Genomic DNA, 22,974 nt, shown 5'->3' on the forward strand with positions numbered 1-22,974 from the left:
CTCCTTCATCTCCTTGCCATAAAGCTAAGCTGGAACCCAGGCAGGAGTGGAGATGGAAGGTGGTAGCCCTCACCTTGTGGATTTTGTTGTCACATAGAAGTTGGAGGGGAGGATAAAGGTCCCGGGTCTCCTCCTAGAAACTAGGTGGTTGTCAGAGGAAGGAAAGAGATCCCTGGCTTCTCCTCAGAAACCAGCCAGAGGGAGGAGAAGTGCTTTGCACCTCTTCATCCCCCTTCCACCGCAATGCTGGGGGCTGGGCAGGAAAGAGCCAGAGGCCCCTGAGAACGCAGGTCACCCACCAGAGCGTGATAGCAGGCTGTTGTCTCCATAACCTAGAAGTCGACATGAGCAGAGGAGAACTGGGTCATTTGGAAGGAAGGGTTATGAATAGGGAACTGGAGGGGGGGATGGCATCTCAGATGTTTTGGATGGGACAGGTTCTGGGCAAGCTTGTATGCTTGGGTGCTTTAGCTGAACCTGAGCTCCAAACCTTCTGTGGTTCTTTCATCACTAACTGCAACCTGCAAGAGGAAGTGCTGCACGTTAATGCCTGGTTGGCATGCAAAGAAAGATAAGTCAGTCTCAGCGTACTGCACGGCGCTAACGCTGCAGTTGCCAAGGATAAATATAGAGACAAAACTTGGCTTGTCCGACTGGGATTTGTAATGCAGCCAGACTGCAGGGATCCACTTGGACTGCAGCAGAGGTCAGAAGCTGAGTGTCCATGAGGATATAATGTCACCCGTGACACTTATAGGAAGCCAGACCAAAATTTTCAAACCTGGGGACGTAATGCTAGGCTCTTGTATCCATATTTATATACCTAAATAAATGTGACCTGATTTTTTTTTCAGAGGTGCTAAGCAACTGCAGCTTCAGCAGCCTAAAATTAGGAAGCCAGGTAGCCAATTTTGACCCAACTCTACTACAGTTAGTGTAGACTAGTGGCTTTGCATACTTGGGGGGGTGGGTTTTTTCCCCCTCTGACCCTGAAAATTTCTCTTCTATAAATATGCAGATCATCAGGCCTAAATGTCTGCACATTGCAGTCAATCATACACAAACAGCACCAGCTGCAGTCTCTGTTCTCCTTGGACAGAGCCCTGTGCCATTGTATTCTGCACTGAGATCTCCCAGTCCTGATGGCAGGCTGAACGCTTAGATGTATATTACATTTTGTTTTCATTGAGACTTAAAACAGCAGGAGAGTGTAACATGGGAGAAATGGGATTTATCCTGAATCCTTCCTGACTGGTAAGACCTTCACTGGTCTAATTGAGCGGATGTCATCGTACAAGAGAGTGTCTGCCTGTGTGCAGGGTGGGATTCAGAAAGTGAAACCCAGGCCTTGGTTACCCATTAACTCTCATGGTGCAACCGTATAATTGAATGTGGCTTTTTATGATGTCCTGAGGTGGTGTAAGACCTAGACGTGCAATGAAACCCTCGTCAGGGATCTGAACTTTGGTGATCGAGCCCCTGTTAGAGCTTGTTACAATGTGAGTCTAATCTTCTGTTGATTTTTAGAATGAGAGATGTTGGAAATGGGGGGGAAATATTTAGGCAAAACATTTGAACCCCGAATGCCTGGTGTTAGATGCTTAACTTCATTTTTCAGCAAATTTATAAGTTTGGGCTTGATTATTCAGACATGCGGAGCATCCACATCTCTCAATGACTTCAATAAGAGTTGTGTCTGAAAACCTAGGCATTTAAGCAGGTGCCTAAATATGGAGATAGGTAGTGAGCGTTAGACAGCCATGGGGAATGGTGGCCTTGCTGTATTAGTTCAACTCTAATTCATTCCTCTGCCAGGTTAGTTTTCTACTGTGTAATATTAGGCCAAGTCATTACTGTTTAGAGCTGAGTTAAAACTGAAATTTCTGTCCCTTGGGAAATTCTGATACTTGAACATTTGTAGAGATGAAGAGGGGTCCAGTAATTAAGGGCAGTAGCCTAGGACTTGGGAGACTCACATTCAATTCCCTGCTATGCCGCAGACTTCCTGAGAGACCTTGGAAGGGGTTATTTAGTCTGTGCCTCAGTGCTCCATCTGTAAAATGGGGATAATGGTGCTTTTCTACTCCAGGGGAGTGTTGGGAGGATAAACAAATTAGAGTTAGTGAGGTGCTCGTATACTGTTGCAAGGGGGACCATATAAGCATATTTCATATGAAATGTTCATCCCAAATCAGGACAAAAAGTTGAAATATGTAAACTTTTAGAAAATTGAAACAGTCCCTAACGTTTCAATTCAGAAATGGCGAAATACTGAAGAGCAGCATTTTTGATCAAAATAAGACAAATGTTTCATTTGGGTTTGTTGAACACCCCTGAAACATTTTGTTTTGTGTCAGTTCAGCATTGAACTGCATTTCCCTGTGGGTGGTTCATGGAAGTTGTGGTTTGTGTGCTTTGCACAAACAGTCATATGACACCCATGGTGCCCCACGACAGAGGTGACACTGTTGCATCATGGGAGATGGAGTCTTGGCCAAGGAGCCTAGCTCATAGGAGAATGAAGAAATATGGGGACCCAAACTTCATCTCCTACAAGACAATGGACCACCATAGGAAAATGCAGCTTAAAGTTGAAGTGACTTGAAAAGAAATGCTTTGGGTCAGTTCAACAAACTGAAATATTTTGATTTGGGTTGAAGCAACCCAATGCAAAATATTTGATTACCCGATGGCAAATCAAAAAACGTCAGCAGAAACGGCATTCTCCATGGGAACAGTCATTCCGATGGATAACTTCTGATCAGTTCTGCTAGTGAGCATTGGGGTGTCCAGCTTGAACAACCTTGAAGGGGCCTGACTTTCAGAAAATACCAAGCACCCACCCCTCAGAAAATCAGGCCCCTTTACGGCATCTCAAGTCAGGCAGCCAAAATCACTCGCCCATTTGGTCTCTTTGGATTCACAGGTCTGCTAAGGCTATATCGTGTCACTGAAGCAGCACAACATGGGCTTAAACTAGTCAGGAGAGGTCAGGAAAGAAATCCCATCTGCACAGAGGAAATCTCTGCCAAGCACAAAGCTGATGTAGGCGGCTCACCCCTCATCCACTCCCCTGGTGTAAGGGGCAGGAGAGAATGTGTTGGGGGTAGAATGTTGGGTTAGGGAGGGGGCATGGGGAAGCAGCACTATGCCCTGTTCTCCATCATCATAAGTTAGGGTTGCCCAGGGCAGCTCTCACTGGCATCTGGGCTGGTCACCAGCACCCTGCACCCCTTGCTGTGTGCGCCACCCAAGCAATACTTGAACAGAGTAGAGAAACAAGGACTCCATCCCCGTGCTTTCTCCAGGCCAATGTGAAATGTCTCCAGAGATAGTGGCCTCCCTTCCCTCGGTGCATTATTACTACTATTTTGCAGTATCATTAGAAGCTTTCCCAGATCTTCAGCCTCTATTTTTTCTCTCTTTTCCCTCTGCTAGGCTCCAAGCTGGCCTATTTTACCCTGCTGCTACTCTATACACCATTCAGTCTCCTCCTCCATTTGCTTCTGAATAGCTTCTTCCCTCCACCTTCTCCCTTGCTCCCCACCGAGTGCACGTGGTGGGACAGAGGCAAATGGCGAGAGATACACTGAGAAGGCCGGTTTACAGATTACTGGCCCCAGGCCTCCGAATAAGGGATTCACTAAGAGATGTGCCTTTCTTCACTTTGACACAGCACTGAAGCCAGCGTCTCCTGGCTTGGAAATGACCACACATGAATTTTAGAATGGCAGCATTTCAAAGTTCTGCCCTTACGAATGGCCATCATTACAGTGAGCTCTGTGACCCGACACTTACGCACCCTTTTTTCTAATCGTTGATAACTTCTCCTAAATTCTGAAGCCTCTTGGAAGAACACAGTGACTCAGATGTTACTCATGCCCCCACTGAAAGAAAAGTTCTTCCTAAGATTCGAAACACAGGATATTTCCTGCCTGAAATATTTTCATTTGGGTTTTATTTAAGTTTAATTACGTGTAAATGATCAAATACGTAACGGGTCAGAACAGGACTTTGCTTTGCAAACAAATGAACAATCCAGCAAAGCTGCAAGTGCAAAATCTCAAGAGCCACGTTATTTCCATAGGTCCCCCTGGGGAATTAGGTTTTGCAGGGGTGTGGATTTGCTCTGCTTTTAGAATGCTAAAGTCCCTCACGATTATCTTGGAGTGATGCCCACATTCAGCCACACCGGGGCCCAGCCCGGCCAGAGTTCAGGGGCTGCACAGCCAGCAAAACTGGCCATCTGGGAATCTGAAAGGGGATCCCCAGTGGTCCTGCTGCAGCTTCACTTCTCCACTACCTGAGCTAGCCAGATGAAAGTTAGTGGGGGTATGTTTACATGAGCTGTAATCACACCCCATAATCACAGTGTAGACATACCCCAAGAGGCACCAGCACGGAACTTGCAGACCAGGGAAGGAGGGGCTAAGGGGGCTTTAAGGCACTTTTATGCCCCTCCCGTCCCGATCCCAGGCTGCCCTGAGGGCTGGAGCAGCCGCTGACCTAATTTAAAAGTCCCACTGGCCTGTCTATATTACAGCAGCTTCCCTGGCCTGCCCTGTTGGTGGCGGCACTGCCCAGGTTCTCCACCATTCTGTGGTCCAACCTCCCACATGCCTCAGTAGGCCCCCAACAACAGGGTTTGCAAGGGATCCTGGGAAGGCAGCCTGCCAACATCTCTACAGTGCCTGTGCTGAAGGAATCTCCCCCCAGTGCGAATCGGGGGAGTTTAGCAATCTTTTACCTGGCATAAATGGCCAGATCAGGGGTGAGGGACACCCCATAATGTGTTTAGCTGGATTTAGGAAGGGTTAGATATTTTAAATGGCTAATGAGGGCCACAGTAATACTGAATAATATTAAATAATGAGAGACTGGAGTAGATGCCTTCATGTTTCAGGGCCTACGTCACAACTTCTAAGAGATGAGGTTAGTAAGACACTTTCCCTGATCACAGGTTATTGCATGGTTATCGAATACAAGGATTCAAGAACCTTTCTCTGAAGCAGCTGGTATTGGCTGTCATTACAGCCAGGGCACCACAAAAGATGTCCGTGGGTCTAATCTGGAACAGCAATTCCTATGTACCCTGGAGATTGCATTGAGAATAGCTACCTTGTGTCACTAGCGCTCAAAGACAGATTTGATAATTGGTCTTCTCCAGAAAATGAAAGACTACATGTGCCAAAGTCAAGGAATAGAAGGTACTGCAGGCTGCATAATTTACCTTTTAATCCTGAGTTACCACTTCGGAAGGCATCCATTAAGTGAATTTGGCATGATTATACTGCAGCTGTTTTCTAGTTTGCAGATAGACGTGCATCTCCCAGGGAGTCATTCCGTTCAAGAAGATAACCACATCTTACATACACATAAACCCACTGAAAGGGATCAGTGATCTGTCTTGCCAGCTGGTGCTGTCATTTTAGATGCAATTTGTTTTAAACAGTGTGAAAAAATATTCCATAGATTGTGTTATTGTGACTTGCTTTGAATAGCTTTCTAATGACTTTCCTCTTTGTCTGAAATGTTTTGAAATTACAATAGTTTGGTCTCCATTTAGGCCAACAGACAAAGCACAATCAAGTGACAATGTGAGGTCTTTATGGAGCAAGCTATATATTCAATTGCCAGGCCAATGTTGTAGGGAGAAGTGATGGTGTAAATCAGCACCAAGAAAATCCATCTAATCAGAGATACTTCCTGAGCATCCCCATTTTTAACACAAGTAGGCTGAGAAATGATTAACAACTCCAGGCCCTGATCAGACCAAATGCTGCTTGTTCAAGATGGGGATTAACGGTAATAACATTGTTTCCATTGCAGACAAGCATCCTTTCTTTAGTTCCCTCATGCATATTCATCAGTTTGGTGAGTTAGCTTTTTTAAAAATGAGAATCATAATAGAATTAATAAAAAATGTAATTCAGTATGAAGTCAATGGGAAAATAAACCCAATGGATTAAACTCCTCCCTGGTATAACATCACTGAAGGCAATAGAGTTGCACCAGAGATTAATCAGATTCCATTTCATCTATATAGTTAGTTGATGTAGATGACTTTGTTTCCAAAGGGCCTCTGCTATATTCATAGACACAGTTTCTCTCTCTCTCTTTTTCTCACTGCCTGATCTACATACTATTGACATAGATGGAAGGACTTCCATTCGATTCAGTGAGCTTTAGCTCAGGTTTTTATAGTTAGGAAATACAGAGATCAAGGGGAAAAGAAAGCTAATGTTATTGCATAACTATTTTACTTTTTGTTGCAATAAATGTACCAATCCCTGTTATATCAGGACTCAGGTTTCACAAATGTAAGGCCTGATCCTACAAACTCTTAAGCACATAGGTAACTTTTACTCACTTCAATAGTCCCATTGAGCTTACTCATGTGAATAGTATTATGTTCTTAAGTGTTTGGAAGACTGGCCCATAGAGAGTCCAATGAGAGAAACAGGCTGTTTTTATATTAGCATTTCTAGCCATGAATTTTACATTTTTGGGGAAAATCCTTGTTCGTCTTTGTCTCTAAACCAGTTCTTCAGTGGTGGCGCACTGAGACTTCTGAAATCCATTCAGATGCTGTGAAGAGCTTTTCTGATTTCCACTTGTGAGCTGCAAAATTATTATTATTATTATTTTAAATTAATCTTTTCCTAAAATAAGCATTGATCAATGGCTTCAAATATGGCACTGGGTGAACCTTTTAATTTATGGGGATTTTCAGTGTACCACCCTGACCAGTGGGGTAGGATATTTTATGCTACCAGTGTCCACTTGATACAACTAATGCCTAGATTGTTCCCTGGGCAACTCACTGGCTCAGGGGCTCCCTCCTTACACCTGGGCTTGGGCTTGCTAGATCTTGGGGTGCTGTATGCAGAACTAAATGATGACGTGTGTCTGCTGCTCCATTTCCACTACTACAACCTTCAGAGCAGGAGGGTGGGTGATGTGCTGAAGCATGGCGCATTGGCCAATGCAGCTAAACCAGAGAGAGGAGAGGGGCATCATAATTTGCTTGTGGAATAAGTCAGCAGCAAACCATCAATTCCCTTAAGCAAAGGGGCTTATGGAGGAGATTTTGACTCCCTGAGTCACAATTTCTTCACTAGGAGGCTGCTGGACAGCTCAGCAATGTGCCGCCCCTTTCCACAGGTTGTGTCCTTGTGGCCCAAGCTAATTTGCTCATATGATGCACCTAAGCAATGCTTGTGCTGGAATTCGTAACGCCTGTGAAGAGCCGGGCTCACTGTGTGCTAATCACTACAAACATAGAGGAGTGCACAGAACATATAGCTTTTCCTTACAAACGCAGCCTCAAAAAAGAATATGAATTTCCTCCATGTCCCCAGGTGCTGTTAATGACAATACCTAACTCTCAAAGTGCTTTGCAAAGGGAAGTCAATGTCCCCATCTTTCAAAAGGGGAAACTGAGGCACAGAGTGACTTGTTAAAGGTTGCCCAGCAGGCCACTGGTAGAGCTGTGGTCTAGAACCCATGTCACAGTTCAGTGCTTTGTCCACTAGGCCACTCTGCTTCCTTGGTGAAGTAGCAGCTCTTGTCTTTTTTTTTATTTTATTTATTTATTTATTTATTTATTTCTTCGGCATTAAATAGCCGACGTTTGTTTTTAAGGCTATCAGTCTAAATTTGTTTTTCTTCAACATCACAAATTCAGATCTCATACTCCTTTTGCTTGATTAATTTTTAGTGCCTTGCATATTAAACAGAAATATGCCTGCTTTCCCAGAAGTTCTAGGAGCCCCCGTCCATTGGTTCGCTGAGATTTCTGGGGTTTGGTTCTAAAAATTCATTTGTCTTTCACATGCTCCAGTGCTTAATTTGTGCCAGGACTTGCCAGGGCTCAGCCCCACCACCTCTAGGCTTAGTAGTTCATAGCCCCAGCACCTCTGGGCCTGCCGTGTCAGTCATGAAAGTAAAAAAATTGATTGAGCCCCAGCACCTCTTTCATTACAAATTAAGCACTGGCATGCTTCCGTCCCTGCTTAGCTTCTAGGTTTTGTGATACGTGACACCAATATCGCAGGTATCCCTAGTGTTTTCTGGGAAACTGCCATGGGTCTGTCTGGGAGCAGCAAATATCCCCAAGGCAAAAGAGACAACATCAGAAGGCCGTGACCCTTGTGTCACATGTTAGGGGTTCAACCTGGAGCAATGAAGGGGCATATCACTGCCCGTAACTCCAGGTGTCTTAAATGCTCTGAAGTTGTGACTCACAGCTCGGACACCAACAACCAGTGGACAAGCCTTGACCATCTGACTCAGCCCTCTGCAGCCCTGGTTCAGCGTTGTCATGCCAGCAGCCTGCCAGCAACATAAGGGTCCCTGGTCTCCACCAACCTTGGTTACTACTTGCAGGGTGACCCCAACTCACCTCCCACCCTGACGTTCCCCCAACCTGTCTGCCTTGAGGAGTCCAGCCCTCTCCTGGAACACGCAGAGAATGAATAAGGTTCATTGCTCCTTTAAAGAGACATGCTTATGTTTTGAGAAACTGTTTGGTCACACTTGCAGGCTAGGGCCATAGCATCCCTATGTATGAGTGGCATCCTGCAAACTGAGACGTTTCCTGCATGCTGGGCTTAATCTGTAATTCCCAGAGATCTTCCCAACTCTTGTTTTATTTTCTTAAAGTGAAGGTATTGTTCCTTGGAGAGGCAGTGTGTCCTAGGGGATACTGCACTGCATTGCACTGGGACTCAGTAAACAATGCTTCTCTGCTCAGCTTTGTTCCTGGCATGCCATATGACCTTGGCAAGTCACCTCTCTGTAACGTAGCACTATGTTAAAACCCAATTAATGCCCAACACGTTAGAGGGCTTTAGAAATCACATCCCTGTATTACTGCCATCTGTAAACAAGCCTCTAGTGTCGCCTACCCAAGACTTCCTTAGAGATATAAAGACAGTGGCTAATGCCAGGAGAGATTTGATCAACACAGCTGAGTTTAGCTGGGACTGAATTTCTTTTTTGCTGTAAAACCATCTTGTATTCATGGGAGAAGAGTGGAAAGGAGGGAAAAGGGCTGCACAGCCACAAACATATTTACCTAGCTGAAGACTAGAAGAAAGAGCTTTAAAGTTATTATTGAGGTGTAGTGTCGCTTTAATGACATGCCCAGGGTTGCACAAGAGTAAATGGTGGTGCTGGCAATGGACCTAGGGCTTCTGAGTCCCCATATGACGATTTAACCACTAGAGAATCCTTCTCTTATGGCTTCAGACACCATAAAAGCAGAGGAAACATGGAAGCATGTTTAGAAGTGGATAGCAGAAAAAATAAAGCAGATGAAATTTCTAAGCCACAGTGTGCCCTTGTTGCCAAGAAGGCTAACGGCATATTGGGCTGCATTAGTAGGAGCATTGCCAGCAGATCGAGTGAAGTGATTATTTCCCTCTATTCGGTGCTGGTGAGGCTGCATTTGAGTATTGTGTCCAGTTTTGGGCCCCCACTACAGGAAGGATGTGGACAAATTGGAGAGAGTCCAGAGTAGGGCAATGAAAATGATTAGGGGGCTGAAGCACATGACTTATGAGGAGAGGCTGAGGGAACTGGGCTTGTTTAGTCTGCAGAAGAGAAGAGAGAGGGGATTTGATAGCAGCCTTAAACTGCCTGAAGGGGATTTCAGGGAGGATGGAGCTAGGCTGTTCTCAGTGGTGGCAGATGACAGAACAAAGAGAAATGGTCTCAAGTTGCAATGGGGGGAGGTCTTGGTTGATATTAGAAAAAATGTTTTCCCTAGGAGAGTGATGAAGCACTGGAATGGGTTACCTAGGGAGGTGGTGGAATCTCCAGCCTTAGAAATTTTTAAGGTGTGGCTTGACAAAGCCCTGGCTGGGTTGATTTAGTTGGGGTTGGTCCTGCTTTGAGCAGGGGGTTGGACTAGATGACCTCCTGAGGTCCCTTCCAAGCCTAATCTTCTATGATTCTATGATAATAATTAATCTCTACTGTAATCCTGTTGTTTAGCTTTAAGTCTTCTGCACCAGGCAGCGAGTTGGCAATGTCTTTATTTCACCTCCCAGGGCTGTTTTTCCTCCAGCAAGAGGATCCCAAGATTTGCTGGTTTTCCATAAACTCAGAATAGACTCCCTAGTTGCAATGTGTTTGTAATTGTTTTTCCTTCTGCCTTTCAGGTCACAGCAACGCACTCAGACTGCATCATCAGAAAGGATCAGGAGGCTTGTCTGGAGAAGATAAGGAGAGCAAGTGCACTCAATCCACTGAATGAGTCCTTCCCAGGTGAGTTCCAGTCTGGTATGGATGTGTCTAATGCTTTCCAGAGATTCCCTCTTACTACATGTGTGATCTGCCAGGTGTCACACAAGATATTGATGACAGCGGCTGACTAGAATATGATTTAGCAATTAAAGTTAAACTAGCTAGAATAAACATTATAAGAGCAATTCATTGTCATGCTTCAGGGCAAACTCTGATGACCAGCCGAGGTCAGGAAGATGCTACCTTCCATACTACAATATCACACAGTGAGATGTATTTATAGGACTGATCCAGAGCCCATTGAAGTCACTGGAAAGTGCAACATCGATAGACTGAATCCTCCCACTAGCCCGAGAAAAAGACAGAAAAACTGGGGCACACAGTGATGCAAACATGCTGTTCAGAGGTGCTGAGCGCAGTCTGCCTTTCATTGATTTCGTTGGGAGCTGCAGGTGCTCAGCTCCTCTGAATGTCAGGCCCTCAATGACTCATCTGAAGTTGCTTCGCAAGTCACCAGGGAAGCTAATTACTGGAAACCAGTGGCCAATTCTAGGACCCTGGCCCCATGGTGCAGTTTGGGGTGGAAGGGTATAAAGGTGGCACAGAAAGTGGCCAAACTGGGGGACATAGTGAAATCCTGGCTGTGCCCCCTCTGCCTGGCCATGTGTTCCATCCTCTGTGCCAGCAGAGCATGACCGAAACTGAGGTGCTTCTCTCCCGGTCCATTCAGATGGCTTTGTGGGCAGAATCTGCCAGTGGCACAATGCACAGTGACCCCACCAGAGGCTGGTAATTCGGCTCACGCAGCAGCGGCAGGACCCTGCTGTCCAGCACCTCGCAAACAAATCAAATGGTTTGATGAAACCAGGGAGAGCGCACAGGTCAGGGCTTTCATTTTAGCCACTGGCTTCTCTAGTCCTGCCCCTTCTGCTGCAGAAGAGCCTCCCAAACATAAATGTGGGCCAGGGGGAGAATCCTTCACTCCCCTGCAGAACTATGTTAACAGCAGATTGTGACTTTTGTTATTAATGACGAGCCAATTGGCCGTGTTTGGATTCAGGAATTCATAGGTTTTAGGGCCAGAAGGGACCACTGCATCAGCTAGTCTGACATCCTGAATAGCACAAACCAGAAAATGTCACCCAGTTGCCCCTGGATCCTGACACTTGGGGAAATACTCAGACCCCTGTACATATATACCAGCATTTCAGGCCATGCCCCCAGGCAGAATTACGACTTGGGCGACTGCCACAAACTCTGCTGCTTCTGGACCTTTGCAGCTGAGAAGAATCCATCCCGGACGCGGGAGGGAAGCAACCCCAGCCTGCATGGCTCCTCTGCCCTGCAACCATTGCCTCAGCGGCAGAGCCCAGCTTCCTGCTTTTCCCTTCCCTAAGCATCTTTCGCAGAAATCACCGGAGGCGAGATTGTCCGAGCTCTGACTCAGCGGCCCCCGGTTTGTGGTGCCCGGTTTGGCTTTGCTCAGTTTGTGACTCCGATGAGGGGGCATGGAGAGAGCTGGGGCTACTCCCCAAAACCCCCTGGGTGCCAGCGGGAGGAGGAAGGCAGTGAGCGGGAGCAGCAGCTGGGCACATGGTGCGGCGTAAACTGTGTCGTGAACGAGGGGGGACGTAACTTATCTTGCCACTTTCCGCCTGCCCCACTTGGGAGCCAGGGGAGGACGGTGGCTCTAAGGGCACGTCTACATTGGAACTGGGAGGTCTGATTCCCAGCTGATGTCGATGTACCCGTGGTAGCGCCGTAGAGGCAAACAGCAGCGTAGCCGGGGTCCTGGGGCGGCCAGCCTGGACCACTGGGGCGGCATATCCACATTCGCTTTAATCTCACTGGTGCAGGTACGGCAACATCGCAGGCGTGGTGGTGTGGCACCTTGTGTTGCCTAGCAATCTGCGTATACACCCAGAATCCCCGGCGGGCTCGTACTCGGGGGGCCTGGCTCACCGCTGTTACCTGCGCTACCACCGTCACTTGCTCCAGCTCGATTAACGCGTGGGCGGCGCTGCCTACCTCTGCTGCAATCGCACCTTCCTTTGCCGTGCAGACGTCCCCTAAATGGGTTTGTTCCCTGTTCTGCTCCTGGGGCCATGCAGCTGCCCCTGCCAGCCCTTACTCGGGACAGTTTGTAAAGCCATAAACTAGACCTCTCTGATTCATCCAGCCTCATGTGGTGTGTATTTCAGACCAGACTCTGCCATCCTTACTCGATCTGAGTACTCCATTAGTCCACAACAACTCCTCTTGCAATCGGTGGGGCCAAGGGCAGGGTAAGGCAACATTCAGCATCACCAAACCTGGCCTTTCGTTCACAGTTATCAAGAGCATCATCTAAAAGACAGGCCCATTTCAGTTCTCGCTGCTCTGAAACTCCCTGCATGGGGGTACCTGTCTGCAGGTGCGGCTGGGGGCATTTGCAGTGTGTTTTTTTCTTTGATTGGTTCCTCTCCCTTCCACCCACCTCAGCCAACCCGTTCTTCAGCTGGGAGAATGCATGGTGCCCTCATTAGTGGGTTAAAAAAATAAGGCTTATTAAAAGTGACAGCTACTGGAGAAATGTACTGTTAGCTTGTTTCCTTTGGAAAACTGAATAGCATAGAAAACATCTATGTGCTTGTCAGAGGCAGATGGGAGAAGGAAGAAATGCATTCTGACTGGTAAATAAAGCGAGAGGGAGGTGAGAGGTAGAAACCTATGTATATCCTTAGACTTCCCATCCAAACAAAGCTACAGAACAAAATCGATTTCATGAGTAATCTTCTATCTAAGGAAATCTCTCTTCCCAGAGAGGCAGAGTGTAAGGTCATTGGGGCAGGGACTGAGTTAGAAGGGATAGGGGCAGTTTAGTTAGTCACTATTTTGTTCTGTGTTTGTACAGCGCCTAACACAGAAGGCTCCTGGTCCATGACTATGAGGTGCTACCACTATGCAAATAAAATAATGAGAGCTACTCTATCATTCTCTATGGACCTGTTCCTTCCAAGCCATCCTCGTGGGGTTTAAATCCTTACCCCGAGCAAATTAGTCCCATGGAAGTCAATGGGGGCTCTTCCTGCACGCTCCAGACCTCTTGTATTTGTTCATTCCTCCCTCACTTTGCCTCCCTGCTTCCAGATCTGCAGAGGAGTTGGCTCCCCATTCGGTCTTTAGCGCTCCCCTCAGCAAGCTGCAATATGTTCATAATGCTCACGCTGCCGCTGTAGCTACAGAGCCTGCAGATTAATGTTAACAATATTCCACAAAGCCGCCAGCCTGCGGACGCATTCGTGCCTTGGCACAGCAGATTCCCCCCCTCCTAGGCGTTGTGTTTGCTATCGTTTTATTCTCCGCCGTATTGTATTTTTCTTCCCTCCACTGCTTTGTGGTGTCTATAAGTGCTCGGGAAGCCGTGGTCGTCTGGAGCTTTTCATGTTTATTTTATAGCCGCTCCATGATCGCTGGTTCCTTTTAAGTGTTTTCCATCTCTCAGGGGCTTTTATAAGAGAGAAAAAAAGGGCGGAATACTGACCCCACCCCCGCAGCCCCGGCCTCCCAAGTGCAAAGTCTGAATAAAAGGAGGTTTGTACACAGATTTTGAGCAAGGGCCAGAATCCTCCTCTTGTGGGCCATGGAGGGAGAGAACATGTTACAGAGAAAAACAATGTAGGGGAATGAAGGGAATGAGGCAGGAGAGAAGGGAGGTGGGGGGGGAATTATTTGTTCAACTGTTTGAAGCATTGGAACCAGATTCTCTCCTACACTGCTGTCTCCCTCATTTTCTGCCCTGTTCTCGCTCCCGTCCTAGAGTAGATTAGAAGAGCTCATAGGCGAGCCCATATCTAGTCTATGAGAGTGGACAACAGCTCTCAATGGACTGGCCACTAGCTGAGAATTAGCAACCTCTGGCCATGCCCCTTCTGCATCCAGCATTCTTTGTCCCATCCCCAACGCCTGGGAGTTAGCGGGGATGGCGTAGGAGTTGCCTGGATTGTCTACACAGCAACTTGCCAGGGGAATACTCAGCAGGCCAGGTGCAGTTAGCATCTGGCCTCTTTGTGCAGCCAGCATTGGAACACATGGGCTGGAGCACATGAGAGAGTCTGGCCCCTGACTCCGGCTGCAAGACTTTTTAAAATATAAGGGCCAGATCCTGAGTCTTTTCCTCATGTAACCAGTTCCATTAACTGCAGTGGAAACCCTCATGTGGGTAGGGGTTTCAGTGTAGATCCCTTAGGAGGTGATTTCAATAGGAGTTGATGATGCTCAGCCCTTTACTGGTTGGGGCCCTGGATTTAGTCATTACAGTTTCTGAAATACTGTTCCTTGGTCTGTTCTGCCCCCACAGTGCGCTGCATTCCGTCTTTGCAGGGCTCTGCCCTGTCTGCATGGACCGACCATTCCAGGCAGGGATCTACACTCTGCCTGTAGTACAATAAACATGATACTTGCATTCCTGTAATGTTCTTCGTAATGAGATCTCAGAGTGCTTTATGACTGTTAAATAGTAACACCTAGCTCTTATGGACTGTTTTTCATCAGTAGAGCTCAAAGCACTTTACAAAGAAGGTCAGTGTCATTATCCCCATTTTACAGCTGGGGAAACTGAGGCACAGAGTGGGAAAGTAACTTGACCAAGGTCACCCAGCAGGCCCGTGGAATTGCTGAGAAGAGAATCCAGGTCTCCAGTCCAGTGCTTTATTCTCCAGGCCATACTGCCTCCCTACAACCTCACAACACCCTCTGAGAGGTGTATGTTAGGGACAGAGTGATCACACCACCTGATGACTATCACAAACAACTCTGCACACAGCAAGTATTAAACAGCGCACAGCAACACTCCACAACAGTTTATACCCCAACCAGTTGAAACCATCCAGTTGAAACCAGGAATACCCCAACCAGTTGAAATCCAGGGTGGATTTTAGTAGCTGTAATATTTGGACAATATACTACGACTTATATTCCTTCCCTTATCCAAAGTGCCATGGGGTCTTGCATGACCACAAAAAAGAGGCACATGTGACAGATGCCTAATGCACCTCTGGAATGCATCTGTTCACCACAGTGACGGGCACTGTATTAGAAGCTGAATAGAATAGGAAGTGGTCAGGACTCTGGTTTTAGGTCTCATTGTAAAATCACTCTTTAATTCTGGCTGCCCCAATGAACTCTTTTAACATGTGGCATGCTTTCCATCCCATCCCCACCTCCCACTGAAATATTTAAAGGGACAGCTGCATGTTTCCAACCCCAACAAGTATTTTCAACCGCTCTTCATTGGGATAAACATATGCAGCAATCTTCCCGCACGGGAGAATCATGTACACAAGAGCCCTGTTGTCATTTTTCACATGACAGAGAAGAATAAAAGGTTGGGGGTGGGAGAAGAGAGCTGATTAGGTTTTGCTTTCCTAAATGAAGCAGGTGAGAGAGTTTCACAGATGTGTGCTTTGAAAACAAGCCCATCTGAATGGGAAGATGGAGCCAGACTGCTGTGTTTTACTGGCGAGGAAGAGTTTGCTCTAGTTTTTACTGAAATGCCTCATCAATCTCCTCTTCTTTGAATGCTTTTCGTATTGCCCTTGCCAGCATTGGGAAGAAGTTATTTCATTGTGCATGCACCTCCCTCATTGCTGCAGCTGGGTATGGGAATAATGCAGCTGTGGTCCTTCTCCTGCCACTTAGCTCCTACAGGGTGCTTTTGTGTTGTTGGATTTCTCTCCCCAGCAATGCAGAGGATCCGTTGACAATGCAATACGAGATTCAGAAGCATGGGGCAAGAGATTTGGGATAAGAGTAGGTGCTCCAGACTTCATTCTTATGATTTGTACTGGATGGGGTATAAACTCGCATGCTTTGGGCGTAAGCCACGGTCTAGCCACTTGGGTTGAAAAGAAACATTCCATATGGACAGGTTATCCCGTAACTGCCTCCTGGGGTTTTTATTGCACCTTCCTCTGATGCAGCTGATGCTGACCACAGCTGGAGACAGAATGCTGGACTAGATGGTCCATAGATCTGAGCCAAAGTGGCAAATCCTGTGTTCCTGTGGATTGCATTAGCACCTAGTGACCCCAATCATTGTCAGAGCCCCATTTTGTGGTGTGCTGTAAGGCCACTCCTGTGTCAAATAGCCTACAGTCTAAATAGCCAAGACATGTAGTGTCACCATCCCTGTTTTACAGCTGGAGGACTGAGGCAGAGAGAAATGATCTGCCTAAGATTGCAGAGCATGTCTTTGGCAGTGAAATGGAACTAAACCCAGATGTCATGAGCCCCATGCCCTAGCCACAAGACGATCCTTCCTCTCGATTCACTAACCCTTTGGCCAATCGTCTTCCCTGGCACATACTGTGCTGCCATTGTCCTAGCAATATGCCATTACAAACCCGTGGGGTGTATGAGTATTATCTGAACACAAAAGGGACATTCTACCTGCACATATTTAGTCTGATCAGCAGCGAGAACAGATATATTCCACATGGATGCACCAGGTGTGTTCCATAAGAACATAGGAATTCCCATTCCGCATTACACCGGTGGCCCATCTAGTCGACTAGCCTGTCTCCAACAGTGGCCAGCACCAGATGCTTCAGAGGAAGAGGCAATAATCTCCTGGAAGGAGAATTACGGAATAACCTTCACAGAGGAAGTTTGTTCTTACCCCCAGCAGCATCGCAGGTACAGTCTGCTCGCACATTCAGCAGCACTCTAGTGGATAACATGGATAACATTTGATTTCCTCCCTCTCCACCTCTCAAATAAATCTAAGTGCTATTGTCCTATGGACATTTACTGGGGTTTCATTTAATTGAGCCAGCAGAGGAAACAAAAGAAGTTGTATTTCAGTGGCTAATGGCCTGATACCACCATCTAATTGGAAAATACAGGTGTGGAAAAGACTATTTTATATTGTAACGTTTATTACACTACATCATGACCCATAGGTCTTGAACCTAGACCCTGATTGTTCATGGGAGCAGCCACATGCCAACCCTACACCTGGCAGTGGCTTACCTCACTTCCTGAATTCCAACCCTGCTGGGAGGCTCTGCCCCTGAGGTCCAATTGGAAGCTTCCCAGAGCTGCTGATTGGCCAGCTGGCCCTACTTAAGCCAGCAGTAGCAACAGGCTGCAGTCCAAATAGCTGAGCTCTGCCCTGCTCTGGACTATGTGCCTTGTGCTTCTGGCTCTGGCATCCCATCCTGGCTTACCTCCTAGCATCTGACTTGAGGTTCCTGACCTCCAGTTTGTCTCACGCTCCTGACTCTGGTTTCCAACTTGTGTGTCTCCTGCTTCTGAGCTCCTGGTATCCTGACCCAGCTGACTCCTGTCTTGGGACTGCAGCCTCTTGCTCTGACTATCAGGTCTAGCTGTGACATAACAATACTTACATGGTGCTTTCAAACAAACTGATTAAGACTTATGCTGTCTTGGGAGGTGGGTTATTATTATCCTCCCTTTACAGATGGGAGAAATGAAGTTAAACAATGTTTAAGTGACTTGGCCAAGGTCACACAATGGCAGGATTAGACACTGGGAGTGTCTCGGACCCAGTAGACAAGCTCTTCTGGTTTTGGTTCTGACCAGAAACAAGGGGCAAAGCTCTACCTTCTGCTGTGCAATTTATGCACTATGGGACCAGATCTGCAGCTGGTGTAAATTGGCATAGCTCCATTAGTGGAGCTGTGTCAGTGTGCAGCCGTGGAGGATTTCACCCTAAATAAAATATATTGATTTTATATATTGATATATCGCAATAAAATACATCAAGGCCTTGAGTGGCAATGTACAATCGCTGACTTCAGGGGTGTGCTGTGTATGCTGAGGAAGGATTGCCTGCACTCAAGCTGCCACGAGCTGCAATTGTGAGGATCTTGGCATGTAAGCAGAGTCAAGAAAGGCCAATACTTGGATGACAGACTTCCAGTAAAACCTACGAGATGCAGGGAGTGGTGATAACTTGGTGTTAGGAAGCCCGCATCAGGTGGAAGAGCTGTCTTTCAGATACAAGGTGAACTGGAGGGCCTGGCCACTTACGGCAACCCCATGTCCCAGTGCACAATTTGAGAGAGAAAGGGTTAAGAGAGTTAAAGCTGATAGGCCAAATTCTAATTCTAAATTGGGAGGCTACATTCTGTCTTCTACCTACCCTTTTCCTTGCATACAGTCTTGTGTTGGTGAGTTAAACGATCCCCATGCAAATAAACCTTGGTTTTATGAAGGTCCCAAAGGACGTCTGGAACCTTTGGAAAATAAGTGGGGGAGGTGTCAAATGGAAGTGGTATCAAAAAGCAACCACAGAAAAATGCTCTTTTGTTACTCAAGAGATCTGCTCCCTGGTGTATTCTGTGTCAGAGCTGCTTTATTTTCTGACAAAACTAAGTTTGTAGTACTTTTCAGTCCTGTTAGCCCTGCAGAGCCAACCAGAGCTATGGACAAGTTAGCTGGACTTTATTTTGACTCGTGCCTCGTCAACAGAATTGTTAACCAAGTTCCAAGTGCAGAATCTCTTATTATGGGTGGTGGTACGTGAGCCAGAAACACTTCAATCATCATCATGGCAAATCCCAAAGGGACATAGGTTCTTCGCAGATTGAGAACCACCCAGATGGATTTCTAGCAAGGCCCTTCAAATGGTCTGGCTGAATGTCCGTTTATGTCCATTGTTGGTAATCTTATCGCGCTATCAAAGCTTTTGTTGATCATGTGATTGCTGGCCATGTGATCACCAGCCCTGCAGTGCATTCCTTGGTGAGTATGCTTCATAATTCATTGGTCTTCCATCTGAGTAATAATTGGCAGCAAATACAAGCACAGACAAACCCTAGATTGGACTTGTAAATTGAACACATTGGATGAAGAGTCCTGAGATTGTCTTTTTGTTATATGTTCATATGGCATCTAGTGTAATTGGGTCGTAATCCAGGACGGGGGCTCCTAGGTGCTACTGCAATACAAGTGATTAGGAATAAGAATGTGTGAAAGCCCACAGTGTTATTTTGAAGAGTCTCTTTTGAGGCGATTTCTGCACTTTAAGAGGCACCTGCAATGAATAACAGGCATTCGGGAGTAGTTTTTAGCAAGGAAGGTGCACAATTACTCCAAGACAAAATGTATCATTGACTAGTTTGTATGTCAGCAAGGATTACACAGGAGCAAAGAGAGGACGGTACATTAACGCAGATGTTATTTATTATCTCTGATTGAGCACGTAAAAGCAAAAGGGCTAAGGGAACAGGAGACACCGATGTATATGCTAATGATTCCTAAGGACAATACAAATGTTGACCTTTTCAGAAATACCCTGGGCTTTTTCTTTTGTTCTGCATGCACAGTGTACTGGTACTGAGTGTAATGGAATTGTATAGATACAGGAAGACAGATACTGAGAGAGTCATAGCAGTCCATGAGGTGCTGTATTACAATGGTTTTGGGTTCTTGATAAGTTCCTATATGGGGCCAGATTCCCTACTGTGGTACGGCCCCTTTGTGCCACTCTGATGGCAAGAGGGAGCTGTACTCTGGCTGCAGATTGCCAGCTGGGAATTCTCCATGTAAAGAAGCCCTTTGCTGATTGTAACTGCACTGTGTATCCATCCCTCTTCCCCATTGCATAAGGTGTGTGTTGGGGAGAGGGGTAGGAGGGGAGGAGTCATGGCAGAATTCCAGCAGCATGAGTTCCATCCAATGCTACTTCAGTGTTGAAGCTCAGATCCATTGCTAGACAGTTCTAGGGAGTCTCAGGGCTAGCATCAGCCCTAAGGAAGAAGGAACTGTAACCAGCTGCCAGGGCTGGAGGTCTGGCTCAGGATAGAAGTTGAATAATCATATTCAGAGTGAGTAGAGACTGGGGTGAATTAGTGGACTGAGCTCAATACTGGAAGCTGAGCCACTTGTTTTAGCAGCATGATTTCAGAATGGATGGCAGAGCTGATTATGGTGTGCGGGTTATTCTAAAATTATTGACTGGATCACACAGCATAATGCCACCATGGTGTAAATGGGCATAGCTCTGTTGGAGTCAATAAATCTACTCCGATTAGTCTACATATGACACATGTTACAGGAAAAATATCTTAGGACAGAACTATTTTTTTATTCCTTCAGCTCCAAAGCCAGGGGAGGAAGGATACAAGTAGCCCCATACATTTTTTTAAAGTTATTTAAAACATTTCTAAGGGCATTTTTCTGTAACATGACTGGTATCTACAGAGACCATTTTTCAAAAATCTGTTCAAAGATCCAAGATTAGTAATATGAACACCGACCAGTGACATTTTAAACCTCTGATCTTCATTGATCCAGCTTGGGGAGGAAATAAGAAAACATTGTGATACCTGCTTTTCAGTGTAAAATTGGCAGCTGTGAATTGCTTCTGTTTGGAATACTAGAAATCATTCCTGTAGAGGTAGATTTGTGAGCAGAGTGCATGGTGACGACACCAGTTACAGAATCAATCCTGAATCTGTTCAGTGCGCAGAGTTTCTCTTGTCTGCATTGTGGACTCTGTCCAGGAAGAATCAAGTCCTAAAATTGTGCAAACAAGCAAAAAGCAATTTGTTGCTGAAAACATTCTAGTTCATCACTCTGAAACATTCTGCATTTGCGTAAATAAAGCTGTTTATCCAGAGGTGTTATCAGTAGATTAATGGTGTGTGTATGTATAGAACCTGTAAGTTCTTGATAAACAGCTGAAATTACTATTCTCTATCTTGTCCATTTAAAGAGAGACACAGGTTTACATTCATTCTGCTCTTTTAATTCAACACCAGGTGACAGACCCTCCTCATCTCAGTTGGCAGAGATATAATGCCCCAGTTCAGAAACATAGTTAATCATGTGGTTAGCTTTAAGCAGGTGTGTAAGTCCCATTGATTTCCATGGAATTTAGGCATGTGTTTAAACTTCCAGTGAAGTCAATGAGACTTGAGCACATTCTTGAATTTAACCACGATTGGAGGTTTTCCTGAACTGAGCCGAAAGCACCTGCATCCCTGTACATCAAGAGAAAGGTATTACTCCTGAAAGTTTTGTAGGATGCTATTCATTGTGATTCAAAAACGGTTTTAATTGGCATACCATCTCTATCAATTAGTTATTAGACCTCAAAAGAAATGTTTTAATCAGTGGAAAGAGCCTTGCTTGCTTCTTGCTTCTTTTGGTGAATGTGGAGATAAAATCTCATTATTAAAATCTCACTTTTTTTGTGAAGAATAACCCAGGACTATACAACTGAAGTGAGTATGGAGTGGTGTGTGGTGATATAAATTAGGGTGATAAACAGGAAAAACCAAAATCCGAAAACCAAAATTGGAAAACAGTTGAATCTTACAATTTGGAAACTCACTGCAAATCATTAACTGTTTTGAATTAGGGAGTACAGTAAAATTCACCTTTGATCCAAGGCACATGATGAGAATTCTGTACTATGCTGACCCTATTTTGGAAGCTTACGTTGGACTTAAATAGTACAAAGACCTTCTGCTGGCTCTCTGCACACAGCTTCATTTCCCCCAAGGTGAGCACCATTAATAAAAAAGCAAATGTGCTCCATCACCAAATGCACTGTGTCCATTTATTTAGATCATTGCAGTTAACTTTTAATTATGAATGAGTATGACAATATAGTAGTAAACATTCAGTAACATACTTTTAAAGAAATGACACAGTCATAAATTAGACTTTGCTAATTATTATTATTAGTCATTTGTATTACCATAGAGCCTAGAGGTCCTAGTGCCGGACCAGGGCCCCACGGTGGTAAGTCCTGTACAAACAGGCATCAAAAAGGCAGTCCCTGCCCTGAAGCATTTACACAATTGAAGATCAAATAGACATTAAGATTTTGCTGGCAAAACCCTCCTTGTGTAGTAGCAGCATATTCCAGCCAAAAAAGTGCCTTTGCTAATGTAGTTTATACCAGTTCAGTGAGTAAATGAAGCTATAGCAGCAAAAGGACTTTTATACCAATATTACGTCAGCTACACGGGCTTCTTGCCATTACAGACTCGTTAAGGGCGGGGGGAGGAGGGGAATCACGCTGTTAACAGACACTGCTAAACCAGCAAATACTTCTAGTGTGGACCTGGCCTAAGTATAAGATAACATGTGGATTCAGAAGATGGGGAAGCACAGGGAAGCAATGAGATGATACTGGTCAGCAGAGTAAACAATGGTCATGGCACACCAGCTGCCTAAGCGGTGTCAAGTATTTTGTAGACCTCCTGGCAGAGGAGAGTAGAAAGATGATACAGCCCTTGCCATCGTAACATGCTGAGAACGGAGCAGAGGATGATGATTTTTGCATACGAATTATAAACCGTGTGGGATGGTGAGTTTCTAGTGTAATTCACTTCACCAGCTGAGGAAATCCTCACAGAGTAATCTGACACTGATGTAACTCACTGCTTTACAAGAGAGTATATTGCAGTCAGTTATTATCAGTATTACCATAGAGCCGAGGAGTCCCAGAGATAGACCAGGAGCCCACTGAGGTAGGCGTTGTACGAACACAGACCAAAAAAACCATCCCCACCCAAAGAGCCTACAATCCCAGTATAAAACAAGAGAATAGAAGGATATAGATGGATGGGTGGAATAGAAGGAAACAAGGAGACAGTACTGATCATGATAGGCCGTGGCCTCAACGCACCAGCGGCCTGACTTGTCAAGATTTTTTTGTAGCCATCTCGGCAAAGGAAGATTTGAAGGAGGACAGAGAGTGGC

General features: G+C 45.8%; 1 protein-coding gene across 1 annotated transcript in view; it reads left to right on the forward strand.

Annotated features, from left to right (window-relative positions):
• The window catches only part of ADCYAP1R1 (ADCYAP receptor type I), a 172,999-nt gene that overhangs the window by 54,394 nt on the left and 95,631 nt on the right, over window positions 1-22,974 (forward strand). Inside the window, exon 3 of the mRNA XM_067530411.1 lies at window positions 10,167-10,272. Coding sequence (XP_067386512.1) covers window positions 10,167-10,272 — 106 coding nt within the window. The remainder of the gene's footprint in view (window positions 1-10,166; window positions 10,273-22,974) is intronic.

This window comes from Emydura macquarii, unplaced genomic scaffold, assembly GCF_026122565.2.
Source record: "Emydura macquarii macquarii isolate MOO-44397 ecotype Brisbane River unplaced genomic scaffold, CSIRO-AGI_Emac_v2 contig_3080, whole genome shotgun sequence".
Classification (NCBI taxonomy): Eukaryota; Metazoa; Chordata; order Testudines; family Chelidae; genus Emydura; species Emydura macquarii.